The 12,193-nt window shown below is 46.2% G+C and overlaps 1 protein-coding gene across 1 annotated transcript; it reads left to right on the top strand.

Moving 5' to 3' along the window:
- The first annotated feature begins 1,236 nt into the window (after positions 1 to 1,236).
- LOC311372791 (ORM1-like protein 3) lies at positions 1,237 to 9,677 on the top strand. Its single transcript, XM_084489747.1, has 4 exons — positions 1,237 to 1,449; positions 2,287 to 2,730; positions 4,012 to 4,163; positions 5,865 to 9,677. Exons 2-4 carry the CDS (start codon positions 2,557 to 2,559, stop codon positions 5,998 to 6,000), a joined length of 462 nt encoding a protein of 153 aa, XP_084345873.1. The 5' UTR covers positions 1,237 to 1,449; positions 2,287 to 2,556; the 3' UTR covers positions 6,001 to 9,677.
- The last annotated feature ends 2,516 nt before the right edge of the window (positions 9,678 to 12,193 follow it).

Here is a 12,193-nt window from a genome sequence, read left to right as displayed (position 1 = left end):
GTAAGAGACATAGCAATATTTCACCGCTGCAATAAAACGTATTCAAAGAGTCTTAATTCATGACACGTCAGGTAATTGTTTTCTGTGTTCTACAGCAGTGTCATGCGCGCCGTAATGCATTTATTTCTGTGATAAAGAATGTATTTGGAGTGCGTTTGTCATCAGAAACCGTTGTGAAACGCAATGCCCGCGACCGCTGCCACCGACCGCAGCCAGAGACGGGAGGATTTTAAACTGTGTGTCATCTTCTGCCTCTCAGCTCCACCGTGTAATCCAACAGCGGCTTCTGTTATCCTCATTGTTCGCCGTGCCAGCGATGATCTCAGTGCTGCGGTTCCCCCCTCACCTGTGTGAGGAGGGCTCTAGGTTTCCCCCTCAGCCCCCCCTCAGCCCCCCAGGCCATCACACAATCCCTCTACAGCAGAACCTGTTTAACTCATCACAGGGCCGTGTGGGTATCAGCTCACCTCGGTGTAGCGCTGACCTGGTGTGGCCCCCGGGGCTCCTCGCTGCGGCCCTCAGCCATGTGAACTCATCCCGGCTCTGGAACAGGAGACTGTTGTTCACACTCTTTGATTTTCAGTGCCGAGCATCAAGTGTTCGTTTTCATCGCCCCTGGCCCCGTCTCTGAGGTGTCATGGAGCCAAGATGTCAAATTATGTAAAATGACAGCATTTACGTCAAATAGCTTAGATATAGATATAGATATGTTTATCTATATCTATATCTCTATATATAAACAATATATATATATATATATATGTATTATGTATATCCATCTATATATGTGTATCTATCTATATATATGTATATGTATATCTAGACATCTCTGTCTATATATAGATTATATATATATATATATATATATATATATATATATATATTAGATATTATGATATATATATATATATATATATATATATATATATATAAATTCATTTTCTTGATTTGAATGTGACATATATTGATTAGTCACAGATGTATATAATATATGAATTTATAGATTAACAGTTTTGATGAGAGTCCAGTCCTCCTCCCCAGGACCCTGTGAGTCCAGTCCTCCTCCCCTGTGTCTCTCGGCCCCTCCCTGCCCGTCTTCCAGCGATGACGTTAAAGGGGCGTTTTTACATCGTCTTCAACGCACTGGTGGGTGATTGGCTGCCTTCAGCCACGTGACGGAAGCGCACCAATCGGAGTCCAGTGCGATGTGTACTGAACGTGGTGGAGAATGTGGGGCTCCGAGGGACGGCGGTGACGCACTGTGGAGAGCCGCGCGCCGTGTTGTCGCCAGCTGGTAAAGTAAAGGTGGATCTACACGTACTACGACATGTCGCGTTGTTCCGGTTGAACCACCGCCCCCGCCGCACCGGGACCCCCCGTCGACACGTCGCCGTCCGTCCCACCAGCCGTCCTCCACTTGTACAACTCCGCCGAGCAGCGGTCTAACGGGTCAGTGGCGAGTACACGTTAGAGCTGATGCCATCTTCCCTTGTGGATATGATGGGTTAGTTAACCAATGTTTGAGCTGTCTGGCCTGTACTTCTATCGACTGGTGAACTTGTAACACACAGGTTTACCCCTGAAGACTTGTAGCTCACAGGTTTACCCCTTAAGTCTTTGTAGCTGACAGGTTTACCCCTGAAGACTACTTGTAGCTCACAGGTTTACCCCTAAAGACTTTGTAGCTCACAGGTTTACCCCTATAGACTAGCTCACAGGTTTACCCCTGATGACTACTTGTAGCTCCCAGGTTTACCCCTAAAGACTACTTCTAACACACAGGTTAAGACTACTTGTAACTCACAGGTTCATGAGACAGCGTTCAGGACTAAGTTGCCATATCACTGTTGACTCTTCTAAGTCACTAACTGTTGACTATCAGTCATATTAGTCTCTCCATACTGTACACATCGTATGGTACACATTTAATTTGGACATAGTTTATTGAGTTGGAAATGTTCCATTCTGTGGGGAAGTAGACATTTTGTTTGAAATGCCCTGACTATGTTAGGCCAGACGTTCCTATAAATGATTTATACATGTTCTTTGCTGGCAATAACGGAAGGAAACCTGCAACGTGATTGCACTACAACTCAAAAGCTCTTGTCCATTTAACCGTAATGTACGTCTCTTCATATGTTTACAATGAGATAATGATTTGTTTTGTGGCCACTTTATACATGCACTCATACACCCACCAGAGGAGGCTACATGTAAACACGTTTGGCTCATTCTGCCTCCAGCCGTTCAGAAGGCCTGATATATCTAACTCTGATTCCCCTCCAGTGGGTCCAGCTCTCCCCTCCAGTGGGTCCAGCTCTCCCCTCCAGTGGGTCCATCTCCCCCTCTTCAGTGGGTCCAGCTCTCCCCTCTCCAGTGGGTCCATCTCCCCCTCTCCAGTGGGTCCATCTCCCCCTCTCCAGTGGGTCCAGCTCTCCCCTCTCTAGTGGGTCCATCTCCCCCTCTCCAGTGGGTCCATCTCCCCCTCTCCAGTGGGTCTCCAGTGGGTCCATCTCCCCTCCTCCAGTGGCCGGCAGCACCCCCCTCCTGGTCATCATGAACGTGGGCACGGCGCACAGCGAGGTCAACCCCAACACGCGGGTGATGAGCAGCCGGGGCATGTGGCTCTCCTACCTGCTCTGCATCGGCCTGCTGCACGTCATCCTGCTCAGCATCCCCTTCGTCAGCGTGCCGGTGGTCTGGACGCTCACCAACCTCATCCACAACTTGGTGAGTCTGGGTATCCTCTCTCTCTCTCTCTCTCTCTCTGTCTCTTTCTTCTCCATCTGTTGTCAGAGCAGCCCAGTCTGATAGTTGATGGAAACAGTTGATAGGAAAAGCTTTCAAATGTTAACCAGAGTTTATTGAGATGCGACCAAAGGTAATCGATTGAGAATCTCTCTCTCTCTATCTCTCTCTCTCTATCCTTGTTGATCATAATGCGACCAGGTAAAAAGATAACTTCCTAACAAACTGTATTTTCCTTCCTAAACAAAAGACAAAGAACTTGTAGTGAAACAGTGTACACACTGGGCCTCAAGGTCTGAACTGTTCAATAAGAACCATGTGGTCAGGCTCGGACTTCCATCTCAGTCTTCACTTCAAACAATGCTACGGACCAGAAGTAACCCGCTAAGAATAGCTGGGAGCAGAGGCACATTACCCCCTCAGAGTCTTAGGTTGTTCCTGGTTTCTATATCCATGCTAGGAATGTTTCCAACGATGCAGGCGGCGGGGTCTCCATTTAGAGTGTTGAGGAACCCTTTCCTGCTTTGACCAAATGGTGACTCAATGCCCCCGACCTCATGACACCATACAGGGCCAGATGTTGCCCCCACAGATCCACACAGGGCCAGATGTTGCACCAACAGACCCAGTAGTTTCCTAACTTTGCACAGGAAGTGACAGTTAGTGGTTTATTACATTCACATTGAGGGCGTTTAGCAGATGCTTTTATCACAAAGCGACTCATAATAAGTAAATATTTGTCCGAAAGCTGTCGGTACAGTGAGGATGTTCATAGTGTCGTGCACTAACGATTGCTAAGTTAACCCATTCCCCCTATACAACAAAGATAGCTAGGATAAGACGCTACACCAAGTACTATTTTTGAGTGCAACGATGTACAACATACAATAAGTGTGTATATTAAGTGCCAGGACGTACAACATACAATAAGTGTGTACATTATGTGCCAGGATGTACAAATGTACAATAAGTGTGCACATTAAGTGCCAGGACGTACAAACCTACAGTAAGTGCCTAAGAGGGGGGTATGTTGGTGTTGGCCTCCACGCTCATGGGTTCTATGTTTGAAAGCCAGCGGCCAGTGGCCGGTTGACCTGCTGTGGGGCGTCCTTAATGAAACGTGTCCAGCCTCCACTGGAACTCACTTTGAATAAAACAATCAACTAAATGCTGTGACCTTCGGGCTGGATCAAGGAGCAGCAGCCGGTCTCTGATGTCCCGTTGTCTGTCCCGGTGTCTGTCCTGTTGTCTGTCCTGCTGCAGTGCATGTACCTGCTGCTCCACACGGTGAAGGGGACCCCGTTCGAGACCCCGGACCAGGGCAAGGCGCGGCTCCTCACCCACTGGGAGCAGATGGACTACGGCCTGCAGTTCACCGCCTCACGCAAGTTCCTCACCATCACCCCCATCATCCTGTAAGCACCCCCACCACCCCCTACTCACACCGCCTCCACCACCTCCTCATCATCAACCCATCATCCTCTAAGCACCCCCCCCCCCCCCCCGCCTCCCTCTACTCACACCCCCTCCTCACCATCACCCCCATCATCCTGTAAGCACCCCCACCACCCCCTACTCACACCGCCTCCACCACCTCCTCATCATCAACCCATCATCCTCTAAGCACCCTCCTCCCCCCCCCCCTCCCCCTACTCACACCCCCTCCTCACCATCATCCCCACAATCCTGTAAGCCCCTCACCCCCACTCACACCGCCATCATCCAAAAGTGTTAGGCAGAGGTTACTTTTCTTGTTGTCAACTTCTGCTGTCATCCCATAATAACCAGGACTAGGTTTGAAATGGCCCCATGGTTTCCCAGGGTCAGGGTCTAAACCTGCAGCCTTTATCAGCCCATGCAGGGGACACAAGCCGCGTGTAGAGAGGTCAGAAGGTCTCCTGGTTCCATCTGGACCATGATGGTGTACCAGAGAGAAACAGAGGGCTTCTGAGTCTCATTGTAATGCTTGGTCTCTCGGCTCTCCTAAACGTCCCAGGCACTTCCTTCCTTGCTTTTTCGTTTCCATGTGGTCTAACTATTGTCCTAAAACATTTCCTTTGTGCGGAACTCTGGACAGTTTATGCCATTTCACCCTTGTAGGGGTGTAACGATACACAAAAGCCACGATTCGGTACGTACCTCGGTTTTCAAGTCACGGTTCGGTATGTTTTTCGGTACAGCAGTTTTTATTTTTTTTTATTAAATAATAATTATTTTTATTAAACAATTTGATTTGATTTATTAAATTGTATCAAACATATGCCTTACACAAATGAAAATACATCAAATACAATTGAGGATAAAAACACAATAAAGTCCAGGACTTATGTCCATTGTGGTCCTCAACACAAAACATCAGGACAAGAGAAGACACTCACAGTGTGTGTGATAATCAAGAAAAACTTTATTTAAAAAAAAAATCTATATATATATTTTTTTTTCGGTACGTACCAAAATGAAACGTGCATCAAACCCGTACTGAAAAAAAATTGGTACGAATACGCGTATCGTTACACCCCTACACCCTTGTGAAGGGAGCGTCAGTGGGAAGGATCGGAAGGTATGTCTTCAGGGAAGGGGGGGGGGGGGGGGGGGGGGTGATGGGAGAGGAGTCACAGCTGTGTTTGGAGAGGGAGAGTCATGGGTCGTGAGCTCAGGTCGGAGGTTAGTGTCTCCAGGTGGACTCCTCAACCCCCCCACAGACAGTAGGCTGGGGGGGGGGGCGGGGGGTGGAGAGATGGGAGGGAGCCAGGTAGGTCAGAGGAACAGTTGGGGAGGGACACATCCTAACATTGGGGGCGTCGTTAGTTAGTGCCGGCCTATTACACACTCACAGATCCCAGCCTCTGCAAACGTGTTCGGGCAAAATGAGACAGAAGAATGTGAAATCTGCAAATCTGCAAATCTCGACGCCGTCAGACTATAGGGGTCTAGAATGATCCGACTTTAGACTTTAGAGGTCTCTTTAGAGGTCCAACGTCATCAGACTCTAGAGGTCTAAAGTCGGACTTTTTAGGTCTCGTTAGAGGTCCAAAGTGATGACTTTAGAGCTCCCTTTAAAGGTCTATAGCCTCTTCTCCTCCCTCCAACCCTCTGACAGCCTCCTCTACCCACAGCTACATCCTCACCAGCTTCTACACCAAGTACGACCGCGCTCACTTCGTGGTCAACACCCTGTCGCTGCTCCTCGTGCTCATCCCCAAGCTGCCCCAGCTCCACGGGGTCCGCATCTTCGGCATCAACAAGTACTGACCCCACCCGACCCCTCCACACCCACCCGCACCTCCACCTCCACCCCCAACCCCACCATCACCGCCAGTTCCTTCGGGCCGATACCCTACTGGCAGGGTATTGGGTCCTACTGGGTTGGACGGTGGTTTGGCCCGGGAGGAACACTAAAATGTACCACCGTGGCCCTCTGAAGAACGGAGCCCCCCTGGTGGGATCGCTCACCCCTGGTACCCGGGACCCCCCGTCTGTCCCCCCCCCCAACACCAAAGGGCCCCCCCCAACACCAAAGGGCCCCCCCCACGGAGGGAGGGAACACATGGAATTTGCGGCGTGCTCTACCTGAATCTCCTCGGGGGTCTGAACTCTCTGGAGTGGAACGCCTTTCCGAAGTGCCGGCAAAGAGGAGGCGACTGAAAGGAGCGGCAGTCTTTCTGCCTGACGGTGGGAATGGGGAATGGGGTGGTGTCTGGGAGGGGGGAACGGGGCCACTCCGACGCTAGTTCTGCTCCTGGACTGCGTCGATGGTACCACACACCTACGGTACCTTAGTACCCCGTCGCTCGATGCCTTACGTTTATTCAGCTTTGCTCATCCTGTCACCCTCTGTCTCTCTGTCTCTCTGTCTCCCTGTCTCCCTGTCTGCTGTGATGTCAGAGCTGTGATGTCAGAGCTGTGTCACCACGCAGCCGTGTAAAGGATCCTCAGCGCTCGCCTTTCCTTCGCTCCGTTTTATTTTTAGTCGCTCAGCGTCAGTCGGTCGGCCCCAGATGTGGAACATTTGGGAAATCTGGATATTTTTATCTGAACCTTCCCATATTTGGACACTTTTTCGTGCTGATGTGTGCCAGAGACTGCCCTCGCTGGGCCTCTGGGCCGAGGCAGCAGAGGAACACGTTGTGACTTTAAGACCAAAGAGCAGCTCAACCCTGAGCTCAACTCAGTCATGATTCTGTCTGGGCGGTTCTCATTGGAGTCATTCCAGCTCTTGGATTCAGCTCAGTGAGACCCAGCCAGTTGTCACCTGCATTATATTTTAAACTAAGGAAATATAATCAAACCGATTTTAGGAAAACTATTTTATACTTTTTAAGGTCCTCAACTCATTTAGCTTCTTTTCCAAATGTTTCACACCAAATAAAGGGACCCAGTCAGAAGTTTGAACAGAGGAGGGAAATAAAGATAGAAAGCATGACTGCTCAACAGAGGGAAGGGCCGTGGTTCTGCAGGGTCGGCTGAGCTCAGGAGGTAGAGCAGGTTGACTTGTAACCGGAAGGTTGCTAGTTGGATCCCCGGCTCCTCATAGAGTCGATGTGTCCCTGAGCAAGACACTTAACCCTAACTGCTCCTGACGAGCTGGCTGTCGCCCTGCATGGTTGACTCCGCCGTTGGTGTGTATTAACACACCACGTTGTAAGTCGCTTTGGATAAAAGCATCTGGTAAATGTAAATGTCTCCTTAGGAACTGCAAAGATGTACGTGTGTACTGTCATGTGACTGGACGTGTGTACTGTCACGTGACGTGTGTGTGATTCAGTAGTGGTGTGGTCTCACCACAGCACCTAGCCTGATGACAGGCCTATCATGGAATCACTGCTAGAGTCTACTTTAGTCTCTGCTCTAGAAGCTTCTGAATGTGACGACTTTATAAAGTGACCAAGGGCTTAAGGTAGAGCTAGCTGTGTGTACACATCTGAGAAAATGAGCCAGCCGTTTGTTTTCGTGTGGAAAAATTAAGGACTTGACAGCATTTGAACAAAATTGAACATATGAATGTTGATGGGAATTGTAGCATTTTGCTTATTGTTGTTGCTAAGTGACCATTTTTAAGGGCAATATCTTCACTTTAACGTACTTGCCCAAGGGCTCGACAAACGAAACAGTATTTTATTTTTCTGACTTCCTGTCATCCTGTAGTGTAGTGCTCGTATTTGGACATGTTTTGAGTGTTGTTCCTAGCTTAAATGGGACCATGTAGGTCATTCGTACCATTATTATGTTGGTCTGCGTGTGAGGAAGAGGAGTATTCGGTACATGACAGGCGCTTTATAACTGCACCATGAAAGGTCATTGTTGGTACTATGATATGTTTATGTGAGGCCAAATTAGACCTTCCCCCCCTCTCTCGCTAAGTATTTCCTTTAATCAGATGTTACACTTTAATGTCAACAGCAAAAGCCATTGACTTTTTCTAAGAAATAAACAGTGTGTTGCCAGTATTTAGCTTTCAATGACCAAAACAAGAGAAACCGATTGGATGCAGTTTTTTGACCAAGGACCAATCATGTGTTCTCACCATTGAAGTACAATCCTCTACACGTTGTACCATTCAAGCCTTGGTTTACAAAGCGGATATGAAGACTTCCTGCTCTAGCAGCATGACGATGAGGCTTAGAACACATGATGTTAGAGGTTTTCTCGGTTCCTGTGTGTGAGGATACTTCATGCAGACGAAGCTTAGCACCGTGATTTTTTCTCGGTTCCTGTGTGTGTCTGTGTCTCAGGATCCTTCATGCAGATGAAGCGCAGAACCCATTTGTTAGATGTGTTATCAATGTGTGTGTGAGGTTCACCTTCAGCAGTTCCAAACCAAAGTTCTCTTGAATGAACCACAGAGATAGATGATCCTCAGTTAGCGATTGTCTATTAAGAGAAGGCCGACAATCTGACCCTGACGACAGCTGGGTCGCATTTCATTTAAAAACACAAATGCATTCAAAGCAAATCATCCATCAGCAGAGTTTCATTAATATGATTCTCATACACTTCAATATCTGAGTGTTGATCTGCATCCCGGTAGCAAACGTAACTCTGATCCGGGCTGGTCATCTGGATCTCTACACCCTGAGAGGTTTGAATGTAACCTGATAACCACAGCTGGTTAAACATTGAGTGAGAGTGACATATGAGTGCTGTCCTGTCATAAGGGATGGGGGGGGGGGTTAGGGATGGGGGCGGGGGCGGGACTTAGCGTTGACATCAAATGCCCTTGTTATTGTGTGTCTGCTGTCCCTCAGACTTGAGTTATACATTCATAGGACAAAAACGTGTCCATCATTCACTTTACTTTAATGCTCCTCAGACTTGAGTTACATTCATTGTATAAGACGTGTCCAGCATTGACTTTTAGAATCAGTCAGATGATACTGAAACTTTAGCGGTATATAGCGATATACATGTAAGAGTTGGGGAACTCCTTTCTAAAGTTAAATTGTATTAAAGTGTTCCAGCTGAACCACAGCTTCCATGTGAGGAACCAGCTCCACTCATTCTCTCTCTTTCAGTTGATTGAATGGATCCGGTTTTTGGTTACCAATCATAATGTTAACCCAACGTAACACTGATGGGAATTTGCAACATGTTGAGGGTCCAACACAGGAACACACAATAGGAAATCAGACAACCGGCATATTGTGGCCGGCAAGTGTTTGTTTTTGATATGATGAAATGCTTGCATTCCTTTCTGTTACAGTGACTTCTATATCATGGTCATTTTTGCATCCTGTACGTAGTTGTTTAATTACAGTATTAAATGATGTCAATTAATAATCAGAGGATCCTCTGAACACTGGGGTCGTGGGAGGATATCCATTTGTCTGAATTAGTTTATTTCTGTGACTGTCAATATACTATGCTTGCTCATTTGTAGCTCATTAAAGAGGGAAGACACGGTTTTATTGCATTATTTCATGTCATTGTTGTGTTTTATTCCATTCGTATCCATCTGCTGATTTTAACCATCTGCTGATTTTAACCGCCACTAGGGGGCAGTGAATCAACAAGGAATATTACAGAAAATATTTAGAAATCAACATTTTAACTTTTCTGGTCTTTTTTTCGGGTCTGGTCTATTTTACCTGGTCTTGTTCTTCATTAATCACATCTATATAACTATTGCAAACTAATGAAATGGATATGAGTTAAACTTTTCCTAGTCGGTGCAACAAGTGGTCTCTGTATGAAAATGTAGCCAACAAATAACAAACAGAAACCCTAATCAATACCACTGAGTGGATATGGCTCCCGTAAGATATAAACTATGCTTGATTTTATTGTCCCATTAAAAACAAAACGTATTACATTTTCTTACTCTTTGTAAAGAAGTTTCCTCACGCTGTGACTCAAAGTAGGCCAGAGATGTTCCAGCCTTCAGAAAATGCATACCCTAATTCATCGTTATGAGGGTTTTACGCTTAAGGGCCCCGTTTCCCGAAAGCATCGTTAGCCTAACGACGTCGTTAACACCGTCGTACGATCATCGCAGAATTTTCGGACCGTTTCCCGAAAGCATCGTTACGTAACGACGTCGTTAAAACCCTTGTAGCCAACGACGCCTACAGGGGTACTCGTTAAGCACTAGGATGCATCGTTACTATAGCCTCAGTGGAGTCACCAGCTGGACATTCCGTGTATTGGATGTGTTTTATTAAAACACGTCATCCAATACCACTGAATGTCCAGCTGGCACTATTTCGCAATACCCCAAAAACAGTGGTTCCCGCATATATATTACTCGTAGACTACTGTTAGATTTAAACAGCAAAGACAGAAACATGTTAGAAGTCAACACAAATATAATTTATTGCAGCAATTTAAAATTCCAAAAATAAATGTACCGATGAAACGCCACGTCACAAGGCAACCCTATCACAAGGCATATAATAAAATCTAATGATTCCGTTGCTCGTGTGGGAGGTCGCTTGCGAGCGGCGCTTGCTGTCTCCCTCTGATTTTAATTCAACCATCGTGGTTAAAATGTCCTCATATTGATCAATGACAGAAGACACCCAACGCCGCTACAAACCTACTGTGTGTAAACAATGATACCGTTATCAAAAGTTCTGCCATTACCTCGATTAGCTAGCGAAATGTCTGCCGTTCAGCCATTCCAGTTCGAGCCTGAACGTGCCGTAAATACGGAGGAAGGTAATCAGCAGGGTAATCTCGTAGGTGAGGAGGAGGAAGAGGAGCAGGAGGAGGAGAGAGTAGGGCACACGCGTTGGTGTGATTGTGGCAATTGTGTCCCAATGCTTACTGAAAGGGAGAGTGTTTGCTGCATGGTTCCCGAATGGTCTCCTACGACCAGTTCAGTAATGCATTACATTACTGGCGTGAGATTCTGTAGAATCTTGTAATGCATACCTTATAGCAGGGTCTGCGGGTGTACTGGGCTGGGCTTTAAGCCCAGTTCAGACCAAAGATTCGCGACGCAACGACTTGCAACGAGACGGTTTTAGAACGTCGCAGGGGAAAAGTTGCAGCAGTGTGAACTGGTCGTTGCAAGGAGTCGCCAAAGATTGAACATGTCAAATCGCCAGGTCCAGTTTTAGAACGCAACGATGTGGCTATTTCTCTTCAGCCAATCAGGACACAGCACAGAACAATTTAGGCTTATTAAATAGGCCTACAAGTTGTAGATCCTTATCTTTCGTTCCAGAACAACGATTGTAGATAACGTTAGGCTTGAGCTGATTCATTGACATTATTTTAACGGGACCACCGTTACCGTTACACGTTAGCCGTTGTTATGGTTACATGCTGCCAGTCCGACGTGTTCCCATTCCGACAGTCCTGTGCGCGTATGCAAATTAGCCATGTGCGCCAAACAGAAGAAGAAGCCCATAGGGCTGCATGAATGAACATAAATGGAGTATAGTAAGCTATGCCATGCGTTAAAATAATAATAATAACAATAATACATTCGAGAAAGTATATTCCAGGCTTCCAAAACAAAATCTAGTTTTAGGGTAAATGATTGGTTAAATGATTTGGGAAAGAACAGCGGTAAATTGTAGGCCTACTTTTAAATCAATGCATCTGCAAACACCGTACAGCAAACACATATGTTCTTGACAAAGACATCGTGTACAAGCCCATTACTTTTTTGGCAGCTCTGAAATGTATAAATCGAATTACGTGGGAGCCAGAGGGAACCAAGCTCCCAAAAAGGCAACAAAGTCAAAAAACTGAGGGGGTCTCTCATATATCTGAAGGTGTCTGCCATATTTGGCATTGTAATTTCATCTTAAACAACGCTCATTATCCATCCCCGTGCGGTCTTACCTATTATGAAATAATAATTAAAAAATAATAATTATAAAAATATATATAAATATATATAAAAACAGATTAAAAAAAGATATTAAAAAAATATGAAAAAAAAAATTATTAAAAAAAATTATGAAAAAAAAAAATTATTTAAAAAATAAATTATATT

Source organism: Micromesistius poutassou (assembly GCF_964030765.1).
Source record: "Micromesistius poutassou genome assembly, contig: SCAFFOLD_2418, whole genome shotgun sequence".
Classification (NCBI taxonomy): domain Eukaryota; kingdom Metazoa; phylum Chordata; class Actinopteri; order Gadiformes; family Gadidae; genus Micromesistius; species Micromesistius poutassou.
The sequence above is the reverse complement of the archived record's forward strand: the minus strand, read 5'-3'. Positions and strand labels throughout refer to the sequence as shown.